Source organism: Gambusia affinis, linkage group LG03, assembly GCF_019740435.1.
Source record: "Gambusia affinis linkage group LG03, SWU_Gaff_1.0, whole genome shotgun sequence".
Classification (NCBI taxonomy): Eukaryota; Metazoa; Chordata; class Actinopteri; order Cyprinodontiformes; family Poeciliidae; genus Gambusia; species Gambusia affinis.
In genome coordinates, this window is record NC_057870.1 from 11,839,515 (window position 1) to 11,852,986 (window position 13,472).

Consider the following 13,472-nt stretch of genomic DNA (forward strand, 5'->3'; position numbering starts at 1 on the left):
AAGCAGAAAAAAGTAAATAAAGTTAATAATGTTCACTTTATAAATAAAAATCCAAAAAGTGTGGTTTGAATTGGTGCTTTTGCCTCTGAGTAACTCTTTGTAAAAGTACTTTTTACTGTCACACATCTTTTGGGATGTCTTTACCATTTCTACAAATACAGAGTGGATGTAGAGCATCTGAACAGCAATTTTCACATTTGACAGGTCGGGACTGTGAGGGGCCTACCGTTACATAAAATATTCTAAAAAACCCTTCTATTGTATGTCTAGCTGAATGTTTAGACTCAGTGACACAGTAGAAGGTGTAGCTCTTGTCCAGTCTAAACTCTGGCAGGAATATTCTCTATTGAGCTATAGCCATCATCCCTCTAACTCTGACAATGTGGTTATAGTTTTTCTTCCTCTTTATGCACTATCCAGTTTGTAACATGACAAATTGTAAAATCATAAAAGCGTAAGGAATAGATAGCATGGGATAGCGTTGAGAGCTATGAAAAGAATAACTAAAATGAAAGCTTGAATGCGATTTGGGTAGATACTAATTTACCCCTCTAAAAATTGCCCTCAGCTCAGGATGACACGTTTGTTTAGGGTGGTCTCAGATGGACACAAAGAACTGAGGACAAAAAGTGTCAGAACCCAGTGCCTGCGTGATCAAGAGCAATCTCAAGGTGAAGAGCCAACTGACAGCGAGAACAAAAGCACACTTTGACATGTCTGGGTAACACAACCCTGCAGTGTAAATGATGAGTGCAGAGGCCATACAGTAGAAGTATGTTGGTTACACAATTTCTGCCAGGCATAAGCTGACAATCACACACCCACGTTCAGAAAGGAAACAAGTACAATGAGCAATTGGTACAATATGTTTGTTTGGGTGGAACTTGAACCTGTCTGTGCCCCTGGGCTACAGCCAAGCAGGTGTTGGTGTGTATTCACACAATCACATACTGAAACTAAGAACACCTGGACACCTGGACTGAGCTTTATATCTCAGTTGGACTCAGTGGAGCTGTCACGCCCTCAAAGACAGAACGTGACCCCAAAGCTGAGGGGGGCACACCTGTTTCATATAAGGCCCCTCTGTCTGTTAAGGAACCTCTCATGACAACTCCAATGGTAGAAAAGTTTCAAGTGTTTAATTGACGCTTAAATACATAAAAAACAGAGAAATCATCTTAACATATCAGAGTGTAAGTGAAGGGTCTAAAACGATAAAGGTTGTTTACTTTAACAGTTTGACCACTTTACTTTGTTTAAGTCAAGTGGTCTTACATCATGATGGTCATCAAAAAATATGCATTTTGACAACCATACAGTTTACTGCCCCCTCACTATGGTTTTAGAGGAACATTTCTAAGTTTGGTTTAATTTAGCCGTTCTGAAACTCTGGACTTTGACCCAGATCTGGGTGGAATCAATCCGAACCCAGTCCAACATCAATGAGTCATATATATATATATATATATATATATATATATATATATATATAAATAAAAAACAGAGGAACCAAGATAATATTAACATAGCATATCAGAAAACATCCAACAATAGATCCCACTTCCTCACACCTAATTAATTCCATGTTCAAAAGTTTTTTCTGCTGCTGACACTAGTCTGAAGGAACTGAGTGGGGAAGACGCGGGCGAGGGGAGCCTTCTGAGGCACAGGCTCAGCTTAGAGACTCCAGCTCTGAGGAATAGCTCCATGGAAAAAGTGACGCCTGGAGAGAGCAAGCATTTGGGCACCACAAATGGCTGCCAAGGGAGATTAAAGGATTTATTTTTTTAAAAGACATTTTTTTTGGCTCTAGTGGCCTTTATTTGACAGTGAATTTACAGGAAGACTGCGACTCAAACCCTTGATGGCCATGTAGAGCACTAAGGCCTCCATTCATGGGATGGATGCTCTACCCCCATGCCAACGCCGTGGCGATTTCTGAAACATGAAGCATGAAAATAATCAAAGCAACTATACAGGTACGTTTTGATGAGGGAATGACATTATGACATGATATGAAGCTCAAACAAGTTATTATTAAGTTGATTTTACTTAATAATTCAATTTTAACACACAAAAATAGTAACAATGCCAAAGCATAAGGTTGAAGTAGCTGGGGGTTCACATAAATAGGGTGTGTGTCTGTGTTGGGGAGAGACGGGTAGTTAGAATAAAGGAGAGAGAGGGCTTGTGGGACCTGTCCTGGACTCGACCTGCAAATGCTGGCACGCCCTGTCCTGCTGGTGGCTAAATAAAGAGTCCAAGGGTGGGCTGGGCGGCTGGAGAAACAGACACAGAATCGGCATTACCCAGCTAATCTCATTATGGAGGCAGCTCTGCCAAGCTGCCAGGGGTCAGCCAGAGTGCCACGTCAGTCACAGCACCTCTGGCACTCCCTTTGACCCCCTGAGTAGTTTTAAAATGGGACGTGTCGTGACCAGGAATAAGAAACAATCAAGAGTGTAGCTGATAATAAAGGTGGACAACATGAATTTCACTTTGTTGTTAATTTTCTTTAGAGTGTGGGAAGTATTTGCAAGCAGAAGATGGCAAAACAGATGGAACCCAGAAACTGGACAAAAGAACATAGAACACAATGAGACAGATGCAGTGAAAATTTTTTTTTAAGCTGATATGAAGCAGAATGAGAGTGAGAAATATGATAAAAAAAAGAGGAAGAGAGCTACAGAAATAGGTTGAAAGGATGGATAATCAGCTTTTTTCTCTGCAGCTTGGTATAATATATTTACAATGGATTGCATCAGGGTGCGGTGGTGAACCAAGCTATCCCCATCCGCCAGGGTCAACTGTAGTGCTATGTGTCTCTCACGAAGAAGGTGTGTGTCAAAGAAGAAGATCACACACCAGACAATATAAAGTGTGAATCCATCAGGTACTCACAGAGACAAGTCTTGTTGGCATCTAAGTATACATTTATGTCAAATCAATTTACAAAAAATACGAAGAGAAGCCAGCACAGCAACATAATCCTTGCCTGTGTCCCTATATACTTTTCTCCCACTGCCTTCTTATCTTTTTTTTGCTCCTTCCCTCCTGCTGTGGACACATTTAAGACCTAATGTTATGGCCCTTTTAGCTCTCACTCCTATTGCTTAGCTGATATAATGCATCATTTGTAAAAGTTTAGACCCGTGGAGCACCAACATCATGTCAGCAGCTCTGAGCTACAGGCTATTACCAAACAAGGTCAGAGAGATAAGCTAATTCCAACTGCACCATATAGACAGCATAAAATGAACATCCTTCTTTCTCAAAGAACCAGCAGACAGGAAAAGCTACAAAACAATTCAGTTTAAAACTTTTGAGGAGTTTCTATGTGTGTACAATGAAGAATTTGTACACATTCTGAGACAGATAGCGCCAGTTTTCAACAAGAAAGTAAAATAACCTTATAAGATAAATACAACTTGTTGCTCTTACACTATAATTAACTTAAGGCTAATAAAAACAATCAAATTAAAACTTAAAAACAAATAGTGAAAGATAGCACATGGGTTAACAATGCTTGGGAAATAAGGTTTTTGGCCCTATTTAAATTAGAGAACAGAAGAGTCACCTTGTTGTTAAACCACTTCTAAAACTTAGAAGTATACTTCATGTACTTACACCTGGCAGATTTGAATGATATATTTTTTTCACTTAAGCAAAACATTAAATTTCTGAATGGAAATGATACAGATAAAAGGGAGTAGAAATTTTAAAATATTTCAATATGTCTCATTATTTATACCCTTCTCGATAAGCAATGGAAAAACTTTTGTTAGCATTACACAAGTCAATGCTAACAAATATAAATATTGACCAGCTATTTGCATGCATCCACAGGTATTTTAATTTATTGAGCTCCAAGGTTCTTTGCCATTACTCTACTCCCTTTGCAGCTTCGCTATCATATTCAAGTCAGGACTCTGGAGGGGCCAATCTAGAACATTAAGATTTCTTATAATCAGAAGAAACAGTAAAATTAAAAGATGGGTATGAATTATTTTGTGCTTAACTGTATTTTATGGGTAGCACTGTGAAGGAATACTGTGGCAAGAACAATGTAACTAGTTTTGCGTCCTACAACTATATGGACCATTCATGGCTGTTTAAAAGCCTAATCTCATTACAGTAACTTATACCATGTATGAGTACAAGGGTACAAGGTAAGAAGGTTGCATGAAAGATGGGAAAAAATGAATAAACAGACAAAAATTAAAAGAGCTACATGGGAAGCTTTCGATGGTTCTTTTGGCCAATCTTCACAAAAAGTGAAATTTGAAACTCAGTCCTCAATCTGATTACAACTAATGGTCCTAGTACCAATAGAAGCCCAGGGGTGGTAAAAGGGCTTGTACTGGTACAGGCCCAAGTACAAACTTAGTACAATGAGTTTTTACTCAATACAAACTTAAGTACAGTAGCTTGAGTACAGCAAGCACTGGACTCAGTCATCCTGCACCAACTCCTGCCGTCAGTCAGCCTTGTGTAAGTGCTGTGAACTCCCTTTCTCTCTGCTATGCTACAGCTGGTTCACCACAATGGAGCCTGCCATGAATACTCAGGCTAGTTAGCATGTCCATCAATGATGGCAGATAAATAGTTTTTTCTGGAACAGTATGTTGTTTCTCTACCATTAGAACATTGAGCAATGTGTAAACGAGGGTGATTGACAGCACCAAGAGACTTCTTCTTGATCTGATTGGTTGTTTTTGGCCAGTACCAGAGCATTTTTGCAGACATCAATAGTAGCATTGGGAGGAGGTGGAAGAGCTTGATTTTTTTCACAGATTATCCGGGTCATACCATACTGTCACAAGATGGTAACAGTATAAACAAATATGAAAAGAAGCATATTTCTTGAATGCTACGCCTTTAAGGCCCAGTATATATCGCTTACCTCCAATAACAAGCTGATTTAGGGTTTAGTTACTTTTTAAGTTCATTGAACCCTAATGAGAAATTTACTGATCAGTGAAATACCAATTTCATGCATCTATTTAACCACCAAATAATTTGTAAGTCAGCAGTTTAATTTGAATTTTTCAAAATGTGCCTCTAAATTTATTAATGCCTTTTAAGATATTTATTTACCGCACAATCAAAATAAAAATAAAATAATTAAGACATGTTATGCCTTCTTTTCTAAGAACCCATTATCAGAGCTGTCTGGGTGACCCATCATTGTACCACTCTTTGTTGTTAGTTTATAGGCTAGAGGCTACTGAACTTGTATAAAAATTAACATTTGAGTTTGATTATCTTGCTGATCTACCAATTAGCTGGTAAAGTTTGTTAGAAAAAATATCCGCTGTATTCCTTACACTGATAATCAGTACCCCATGTGTGTTTACATGTGTTCTGTAAACTCAACATAAGAGTATGGAGTTTACATTGAGACCATCACAGATAAAAACGCCCATTAGCCCACTAAAATAGGCAGAGATAAGGCATTGGGAAAGGTTTAGTTAACTAGAAAGGAAAAGGCGCTAAGTGAATGGCTAAAAGTTCACAGCAGAGTTCAGGATATGTGGGTGGTTTGGCGAATAACCACTTGAATGGCCTGGACCTAAAATTTATATTTGACCTCAATTAACGAGCTTTTCTGACAACCAAAACAAACAAGCAAAAAAACAAACAAAAAAACTGCTAGTAGAAGGCACAGTACATAGCACTGACTTTTTTGTAACTTCATTGTACTCATGATATATTTTAAGAGTAGAACTCTGGGTTCCAAAAATTCCGATATATAAAAACATGATATATAGTAAAAATACTTGAATCTATCTTCGGAAAAATAAAACAGATAAAACTTGATCTGGATATCCCTACCTCTAAAGCTTGCAAATACTCAACATGTTTCTTTAAACAGCTTGCAAATGTTTAATTAAAATATATCTACAGGAAGATATATTGACCCTTGAAATAAACAAATATTTAGCTCATATGTTAGGCTTGATACAATTAAGATATATTGTTACAGCATCTAATTTTACACATATATTTTATGACTGGGGTCAGAACACGTGACAACTTCTCACAAACAACCATGTACAATATGTATGTGTATATTTCACGGCCTCTATACATTCTGGGAACTCATTACAGGAAAAATCAATGCTTGACATTGGTTTATAGCAGACAGCTTTTCATCACCTTGCGACCTCATTTCATCCCCTCTTATTTCAAGCTGGGCGCAGACACCAAATACATGAACACAGACAAAAACACACAAATCAATACAGTCAGTGTACACAGTGGCCAGGTAATAATCCTTATGAGTATGATTTAAACACGACTCAAGATGTATAAACTTTGGATGTATCCATATCCCTGACTTGGTATGCACTATACATGACAAGGAAGGCAAAATTATGGATCTGCACAACATTATACATTATGTCAAATGTGTACTGTAGTTATTATACAACATGCAAGTGCACTAAAGTTCAGTCATGCATTACTGTATGTTTTTTTATTTTTATTTATTTTTGAAGACAGGCCTGTTTGATTGAGATGTCAATCTTGAAAGAGACAGTGGGAGAACTTGGTGTAGGACCACTGGGTGTTAAAGAGGCAAATAAGAATAAGTCTACAAACACAAATACTAACACTTATACTCAAACTTTCATTTCCTCCACCACAACCATTGCTCTTTTTGTGAATAAGGTACACAGAAAGTTTAAAAGCCAGAGCTTTGAGGCACACCACTGTCTGCATCTGGGAATTCTTTACCTCAATGCCTCTCTTTATTGACTTGTGCTTCTCTTTCAGCCTTCCCCCTCAAAGCCAACAAGCAGAAGAGTTTGCAAACCTATGCTCAAAAATGATAAATTTTTAATTTCTCACAACTTCTTTAACTTGAGTCAAGAAGATGACAGCTCGAAAGAGCCATTGGGAAGCCAGAGGAACTGGAAGAGAGAAGTTGTGGAGGCAAACAGAGGGGAATAGATGCTAGGGTAAGAGAACCTAAAGGAGACTGGAAAAAGTAAGCAAGAATTTTCAATAATTTTGTGTTTTATGAGGTCTGTCTTAAAAGAAAATACTGCTTACGAAGATAAGACCTATGTAACTCATTTCCAGTGATGTATTATTAGAATTATATACATTTATAAACATTCCGACCTTATTTATTGTTCATTCTATAGTTTAATTGGGTAGCAATCAGCTGTTGACTCAGCTCTTTGGCTTACTGTTTTGCCATTCAAGGTAATGTGGGTGGTGAAACTAGCTGTTCCAATTTAAGGAATATTTTACTGCTGCTAATGTGGCTTAAATACCTTGTTCCACAGCTGGGTGGGCTAGCACCTGCTGCAAGCTCTGCTAGCCTATTGCAGCTCAGTACGGCACTGTTACTAATTTTCTGATTCAATTAGCATGCCTCAGAGATTACCAGTCTAATTGCAAACTACTTCACAGCTACATCTCTGATTAATCACTGCCCATCTGTGGACCAATGATTAAAGGCTTTGGTGTGAATCCTAAATATTAGAACTACATAAGCTTGTATTCCAAATGGTCACTGAGACACCAAATTCACTAATGTGAAAAAAAAAAAAAACCAACAACAAAAAAAAAACAACAACTAGAGCTTTATTTTCAAGATGTGTGGAAAAGAGAAACGGTAGTGAGGAATAAATCAGGACACCCCACATTTTGTCCTACTTAAAATGGTGAAAAATGGCATATAATCAGATATAGTATATATATAGTACATTTCTACTCAGTACATTTCTACTCAGTATTTTGAATATAGTTTGCTTTAATACTATTTGGAACATCATTACCCTTAGTCTGCAGTCCAACTTTCTTTCCTTCTTATGTGACTGCAATGTACTCTTTTATGTATTCATCATTTGAAGCATTTTGTGTGCTATATAACTAAACTTGCCTTGCTCTATTAAAGCCTCAGACATTTAATTTGGTTTTCTCTACACTGTTGAAGTAAAAGTGAACACCCAGGTGAGCTGTCTTAATTCTTCATAATGACAACTGTGGAATATTCTTAGCTGCATATTAAGTAAATTATTTGTACTTTGAAACAAAGGGCATATTTGCCATCAAATACAACATTAAATAACAAGGAAGCAAGCAGTTAACGGTGTGAAGCACATAGCAGAAAGTGTCATGGGTCAGCGATGTTTCTCTGCAGCAGAAACAGGCCAGTTCACAATCAGACGTATAAAAAAAAACTGAAACAGAGATAAACCCTGGAACATGAGAATGACCCAAACCTGTAAAGACTGGTTGAGAATTAATTAAAGGGAAAGCCGTGGGAAGAACTGAAGCAAAAGACATCTATCTCATGGAGGAGCCGTGGGGTGACTTGAAGAAGCATTTAAAGGCAAGAAACCCCTCAAACATCTAACACTGATTGGGAGGAGTGGCAAAATAAGATGGATCCCCGAGACTTATAGAAGGCTGCAAGAAGTTGTTTCAACAAAAAGGTAAAAGTGATTATTAGAGGTTGCGGTGTTGCAACCTTTCCGTCAAAATTACAATTGTTCATACCTTATGTTAATGAATAAAACAATACTACTTTTGATATTTATCTATAATTACATCACTTTACCCCTAAAGATTAAAAATAGATTAGACATTGATATGTGGACATTTTAAGAAGAGATGAATATTAAATATGGTGTCCTAGTTTTTTCACACGACTATTTGATTATTGTAAATAGCTTTCACAACCTCCCAGAAGAAATGCCCTTAATACAAATCTTGACTGTCCCAGCATGATTTTAAGCATTATGGGCAAACAGATTTTAAAGGAATAAAAAGTTGTGTCAGTTACACACCCAATATGCTCAACTAACACCCACCAATATAAACCATTTGAGTAAACACCATGTGATACGCACAGTTGCAATTTTAATATTTAAAGGTGAATATTACTGGCCTTAAAACATACCAGATAAACACAGACAAAACACTAATCCCTTCTACCTGCGCAAGCATAGAGAAATACAACTTTGGATCAATACTGTCGGTTAGATTGCTTCTCTGTTTTCCTAACCTCTACCAAATGAAGATGCAGTCTAGACCCCGAGATCATAACCCTAATTGAGATCCTGTAGAAAGCCAAACACCTCTCCCAACCAAACCAGATCAATAGCTGACTGTCGTCCTGGCTGTTGGCCAGTGTTTACTTGTGTTGACCTCTGGAACCCACAGCGGTGAGCACCAAACAGATGTCAGGAGGAACAGAGAAAAACACTAAGATAGAGAAGATGAGGGCGGACACTTGACAAGCTGCCGAGAGAATGCCAGAGATACTGCTATCAAAGAAAAAAGGAGTAGGGTCAGAGAAGAGGGAAAACAAGGGTAAAGGGAAAAATGAGGGAAGAGCAATAACAAGCGCTCAAGAGGAGGCAAGTGAACAAATATCAAAAAGAAAGAAGCGGGGGAGAAGTGAGCACACAGCTTTGACAAGGTGAGGAGCACAGAAAGCCGGTTAAAGGAGTGTAGCTGATGCAAGACAAAGAGATCCCGATGAGGTTATAACAACAATCAGTAAGCTACAGACTTCCAACTATCATAGCTAGGACTTGTTGCCCTCAATCCCACACAATCCTTTCTCTGTTCTCTAAACCAGCCCTATTGACAAAACTAAAACCAAGGTCACAGCAGTGTTTACACACCTTTTAGTTCAAATTACATCACCCAAATGATGGCTCGCTGGGTGCTTTAGACTGTCACTGAGAGCAAAAGACCTGGCTGCCTGCCTTCATACAGGAGAACAACAGAGAGAATGCAGGAGCCAAGAAAGTGAGGGAAAGGTTGGAGGGAAATATGATGCGTTTAGGGTCAACTACAGTCACCTGCCACTATTAGATATATCTATTTAATAGACTATTTACACAAAATGTTTTTCAACCAACACATGTGGCTGCAACTTAATGCATTCAGAGGTAGACTGAGCAGGAGAGAGGATTTGGGATGATTATTAGTGTTGGACAAGCTGGTCTGAATATTTGAGTCACAGCTGATCTACTTGCATTATCATAAACAACCAATGGGCAGCTTGATTCAAGATGACAGAAGGAACACAGATAACCCCTTGCTACCACTACGACACATAAGAATACTGTCTCTTACAATTCAAAGAAGACAGGCCATGGCAACAAATAAACACACCAGACGCTACAATTCATCCAGGTTAATCAAAATTAGACAACAAACTGGAAAAAAAAACCTGCCTAATTGGACAAGTTTTAATTTCTGCAACATTGAAAAGGCAAGGGAGATTTTTTATACAACATAAAAGCATCAATTTATCTTACCTTGTATCAGTGTTTCAGGCTGCTGCTGCTGGTTGTGTGGCTCTGTGGGATAAAGTATCTGGCTGCACTTTTGGTCCCTTTGTATCAACCTGAGTACTGTTGGTCATTATAGCTATTCCTTTATAACCACAGTTTCTAGAAGATGGCAACAAATTCCCTGTACATTACTTGTAGCCCTCACCTTCACCAGATCTCAGTCCCATAGAACACTTTCAGAAAATGATGAAATGGAAGAATTACATCATGGATGTGCAGCTAACTAATCGCCAGCAATTGTGTGCTACTATCGCATCAACATGAACCAAAACCTGGCTGAATCTATGCCACAAAGAATAAGGGCAGAGAATGTAGAAGGGAGTCCAACCCAGTACTATTTAGATGTACCTAATAAAATAGCCAATGAATGTTCAGCAATACAGAAACATGACAGTGTATTCCATGTTTGACCTTTAAAATGGTATTCAAAGCCCCTAAAATACATAAAGTCATTATTTCCTGATAATATTTTTCTTTTTATGAGTCTATAGAATCTTCAAACAGAAAGCATAATGAGCATTGTTGCTAGATTCCAATGATGATGTACAACTTGCTCCCTGCACAAGAATATAATACCGATATGTCAGGCCTCTGATTTGGCCACAATTTGCATGGTTATAATAGCTTATCGACGGGCTCAAGGTTGCGCAGGGCCAGGCTGCTTCACTATAATGACTGCCACGTGCCTCCGACAGTTTATTTCAAGCTTCTGTGGCTCAGTCACCCAGCTCCATATCTCATCAATATCCAATCTTGATCCCGCTATCTGCATCCTGAAAAAGTCCCCGCTAACATGTCTGGCCCCTTCAACCTCACCTTTACCTCCTCCATTCCCTCTCTGCCATTGTTTTTTTATCCTTTCAATATCATACAAGCATTTCCAAAAGAGATCAATACAATCATAATTCATAAGGCATTCCAAAATCTGATTGTCTCAAACCATTTAGCCATAAAACAGCTATTGATTTTTTTTCCATGACCATGTGGTGCCCATCTTATTTAGTATCAGTGTAAAAGCACTAAGCTTTAAGTATCAAAAGTAGAAACTATTAATGAAAATAAAGCTGAATGTATTTGATCACAGATCAAGAGGCCATATAATTACCTTGAAAATTAGGCGTTAAAAGTGAAAAAATAAAATAAAATCAAGCTATTCACATCTGTTTCTGTTTTAATTAAGACTGTTGAGAATATTTTTGAACTGTTCTGCATATTAATAAGTAAGGTCTAGTTTACCAGATATTAATAAGTGCATCAAGACAATATATGTTCCAAATCTTTAGAATTTAATTCAAGTTTTTCAGATAAAAAGGTTTTACTCTTGTATATAATGTTTCTATGCTATATGAGAGCACAGAACTTTTCCTAGGTTTTATTTGAAGTTCATTTAATACTTTCATGTATATAGCTAGAAGGAGAAAAAAAAGTTGATTTAACTTTAGAAAAGGGAATAGCAGTAGTCACCACACTGAAACACTTTACCTGTACAAGCATGCAAAAATAACCCCATACTAAATAATTGTATTTCTGAGGTGAATTTGATCGCTGGTCATTGTTCAGATTTCTCTAGATCACCCAGAGTTCTGCATCTTATCTTACGCTCTCGATTCTAATCTTTATAAGACAGGTTTTCTATAAGATTTAGATATGGGGACTAGAAAAGACTGGGAAAGAGGTTCATTTTGTGTTTAGTGAACAGTTCTTTTGACCATCAATCTTGTAAAACGTTTAGGTGACAACCCTTTTTAGACAATGGCCACCAGATTTTTCCTTAAATGGTCCAGATAGGATTTCTAATTCCCTTCACTCCAACAAGGCCAGAAACAACTAAAAGACACACTTATTTTAAGTAGTTTTGCATATGTTCACAAGGGGTTCCAATAAAACGCTTAATGAAGGGTTTATAATCATGTCCAGTCAGTCTTTTTGTAAAATGTAGCATGGTTATAGTAGAACAAAGAAATGCAAATAAAAACAAATCCACAAAACGGAGAAAAACAAATGTTTACATTTCACACACTTCATAATATAGAAGGTGAATATCATGTTTTACATCAAATTGAAATACAATTTGATGTACAAAGGGGATGCAAGTTCCAAGATAATCTTTAGCTGTTCGTGATTAAAGTTTCATTTCTCAAACTGCTTGAATTTATCAAATACTGGTTTTAAAAAAGCATACAGCTAATAGAAAGTTTGAGGACTTTCAATATGAGACATATTTCCACATAAAGCATTTTGTGAATCAATACCAAATAGATAAATTCAGTTTTTCTATGAAGCTTAGTTATTGAATGAACTTTTCCAATATCTGCAGAGTAGAATAAAATCTAAAAGAAACCTGAAATTGAGATTGGATTAGCTAGAAGCACCAAGTGACAACTGTCAGGCAGAGTAAGAGCTTCTCTGGATTGTTTCTGCAAGCCAATTCACTCACATGACTCCACAATACTTGATAGTGTGATGGTTCCAACTCTAACATTCTCTGAATCAGTGTTAAGGGTACTTCAGACATGGAAACTGCAGTGGAAGGAGGTTTCTAATAAAAAAAGCGCCTTGAACAAACAATGTCTTTAAGAATCACTAGTGAATTTTTTAAAATAAAAAAACTGAAGGTTAGACTGATGCAATGGGATCCCAAATAATATGTTTGCTTTCACCAGGAGGGAGAGCAGTCAAGTGAGGAGTACTGTGAGGTGCAGGAGTAAAGGGAAGCAATCAAGACAAAAATCTCTAAAGATAAGAATTTATATAATATTATATTTCTGCCTTGCTTTGTTGGTGTTATAAGAGCATCATCTAAAGTGTGATAAAATAAAATAAATTTGAAGAAGTCAGACTTCTTGCACTCTGGTTTTGGATATTTCATTAACTATTTAGTAACAATCATTGTGTTTTCTCTCAAAGCATTTTTATTGAGCTTTTAGTCATGATAAGTATGAATGTAAAGATATTAAACTATCTGGTTTTACAACGTTGTGGAATTATTTAAACCTAACCTAGAGTGTACAAAAGCACACCACAGATTGCACTATGCCATCATTTAGTACGTAAAAATCAAGCTGACATGGAAAAGTTCATGAAAAATCCAATTAACTTCATAAACTCTACATGCATAAAACGTTAAGAATGTATAGAGAAAATATT

At 37.2% G+C, this 13,472-nt stretch overlaps 1 protein-coding gene across 4 annotated transcripts in view; it reads right to left on the bottom strand.

Annotated features, from left to right (window-relative positions):
• The window catches only part of fam172a (family with sequence similarity 172 member A), a 157,242-nt gene that overhangs the window by 17,688 nt on the left and 126,082 nt on the right, over nt 1-13,472 (bottom strand). Inside the window, exon 11 of one of the 4 annotated variants that reach the window (XM_044111806.1) lies at nt 1,883-1,938. The exons of the other annotated variants lie outside the window; for them this stretch is intronic. Coding sequence (XP_043967741.1) covers nt 1,910-1,938 — 29 coding nt within the window. The 3' untranslated portion in view covers nt 1,883-1,909. Of the gene's footprint in view, nt 1-1,882; nt 1,939-13,472 lie in introns of those variants that run through there. 4 annotated transcript variants of the gene reach the window in all.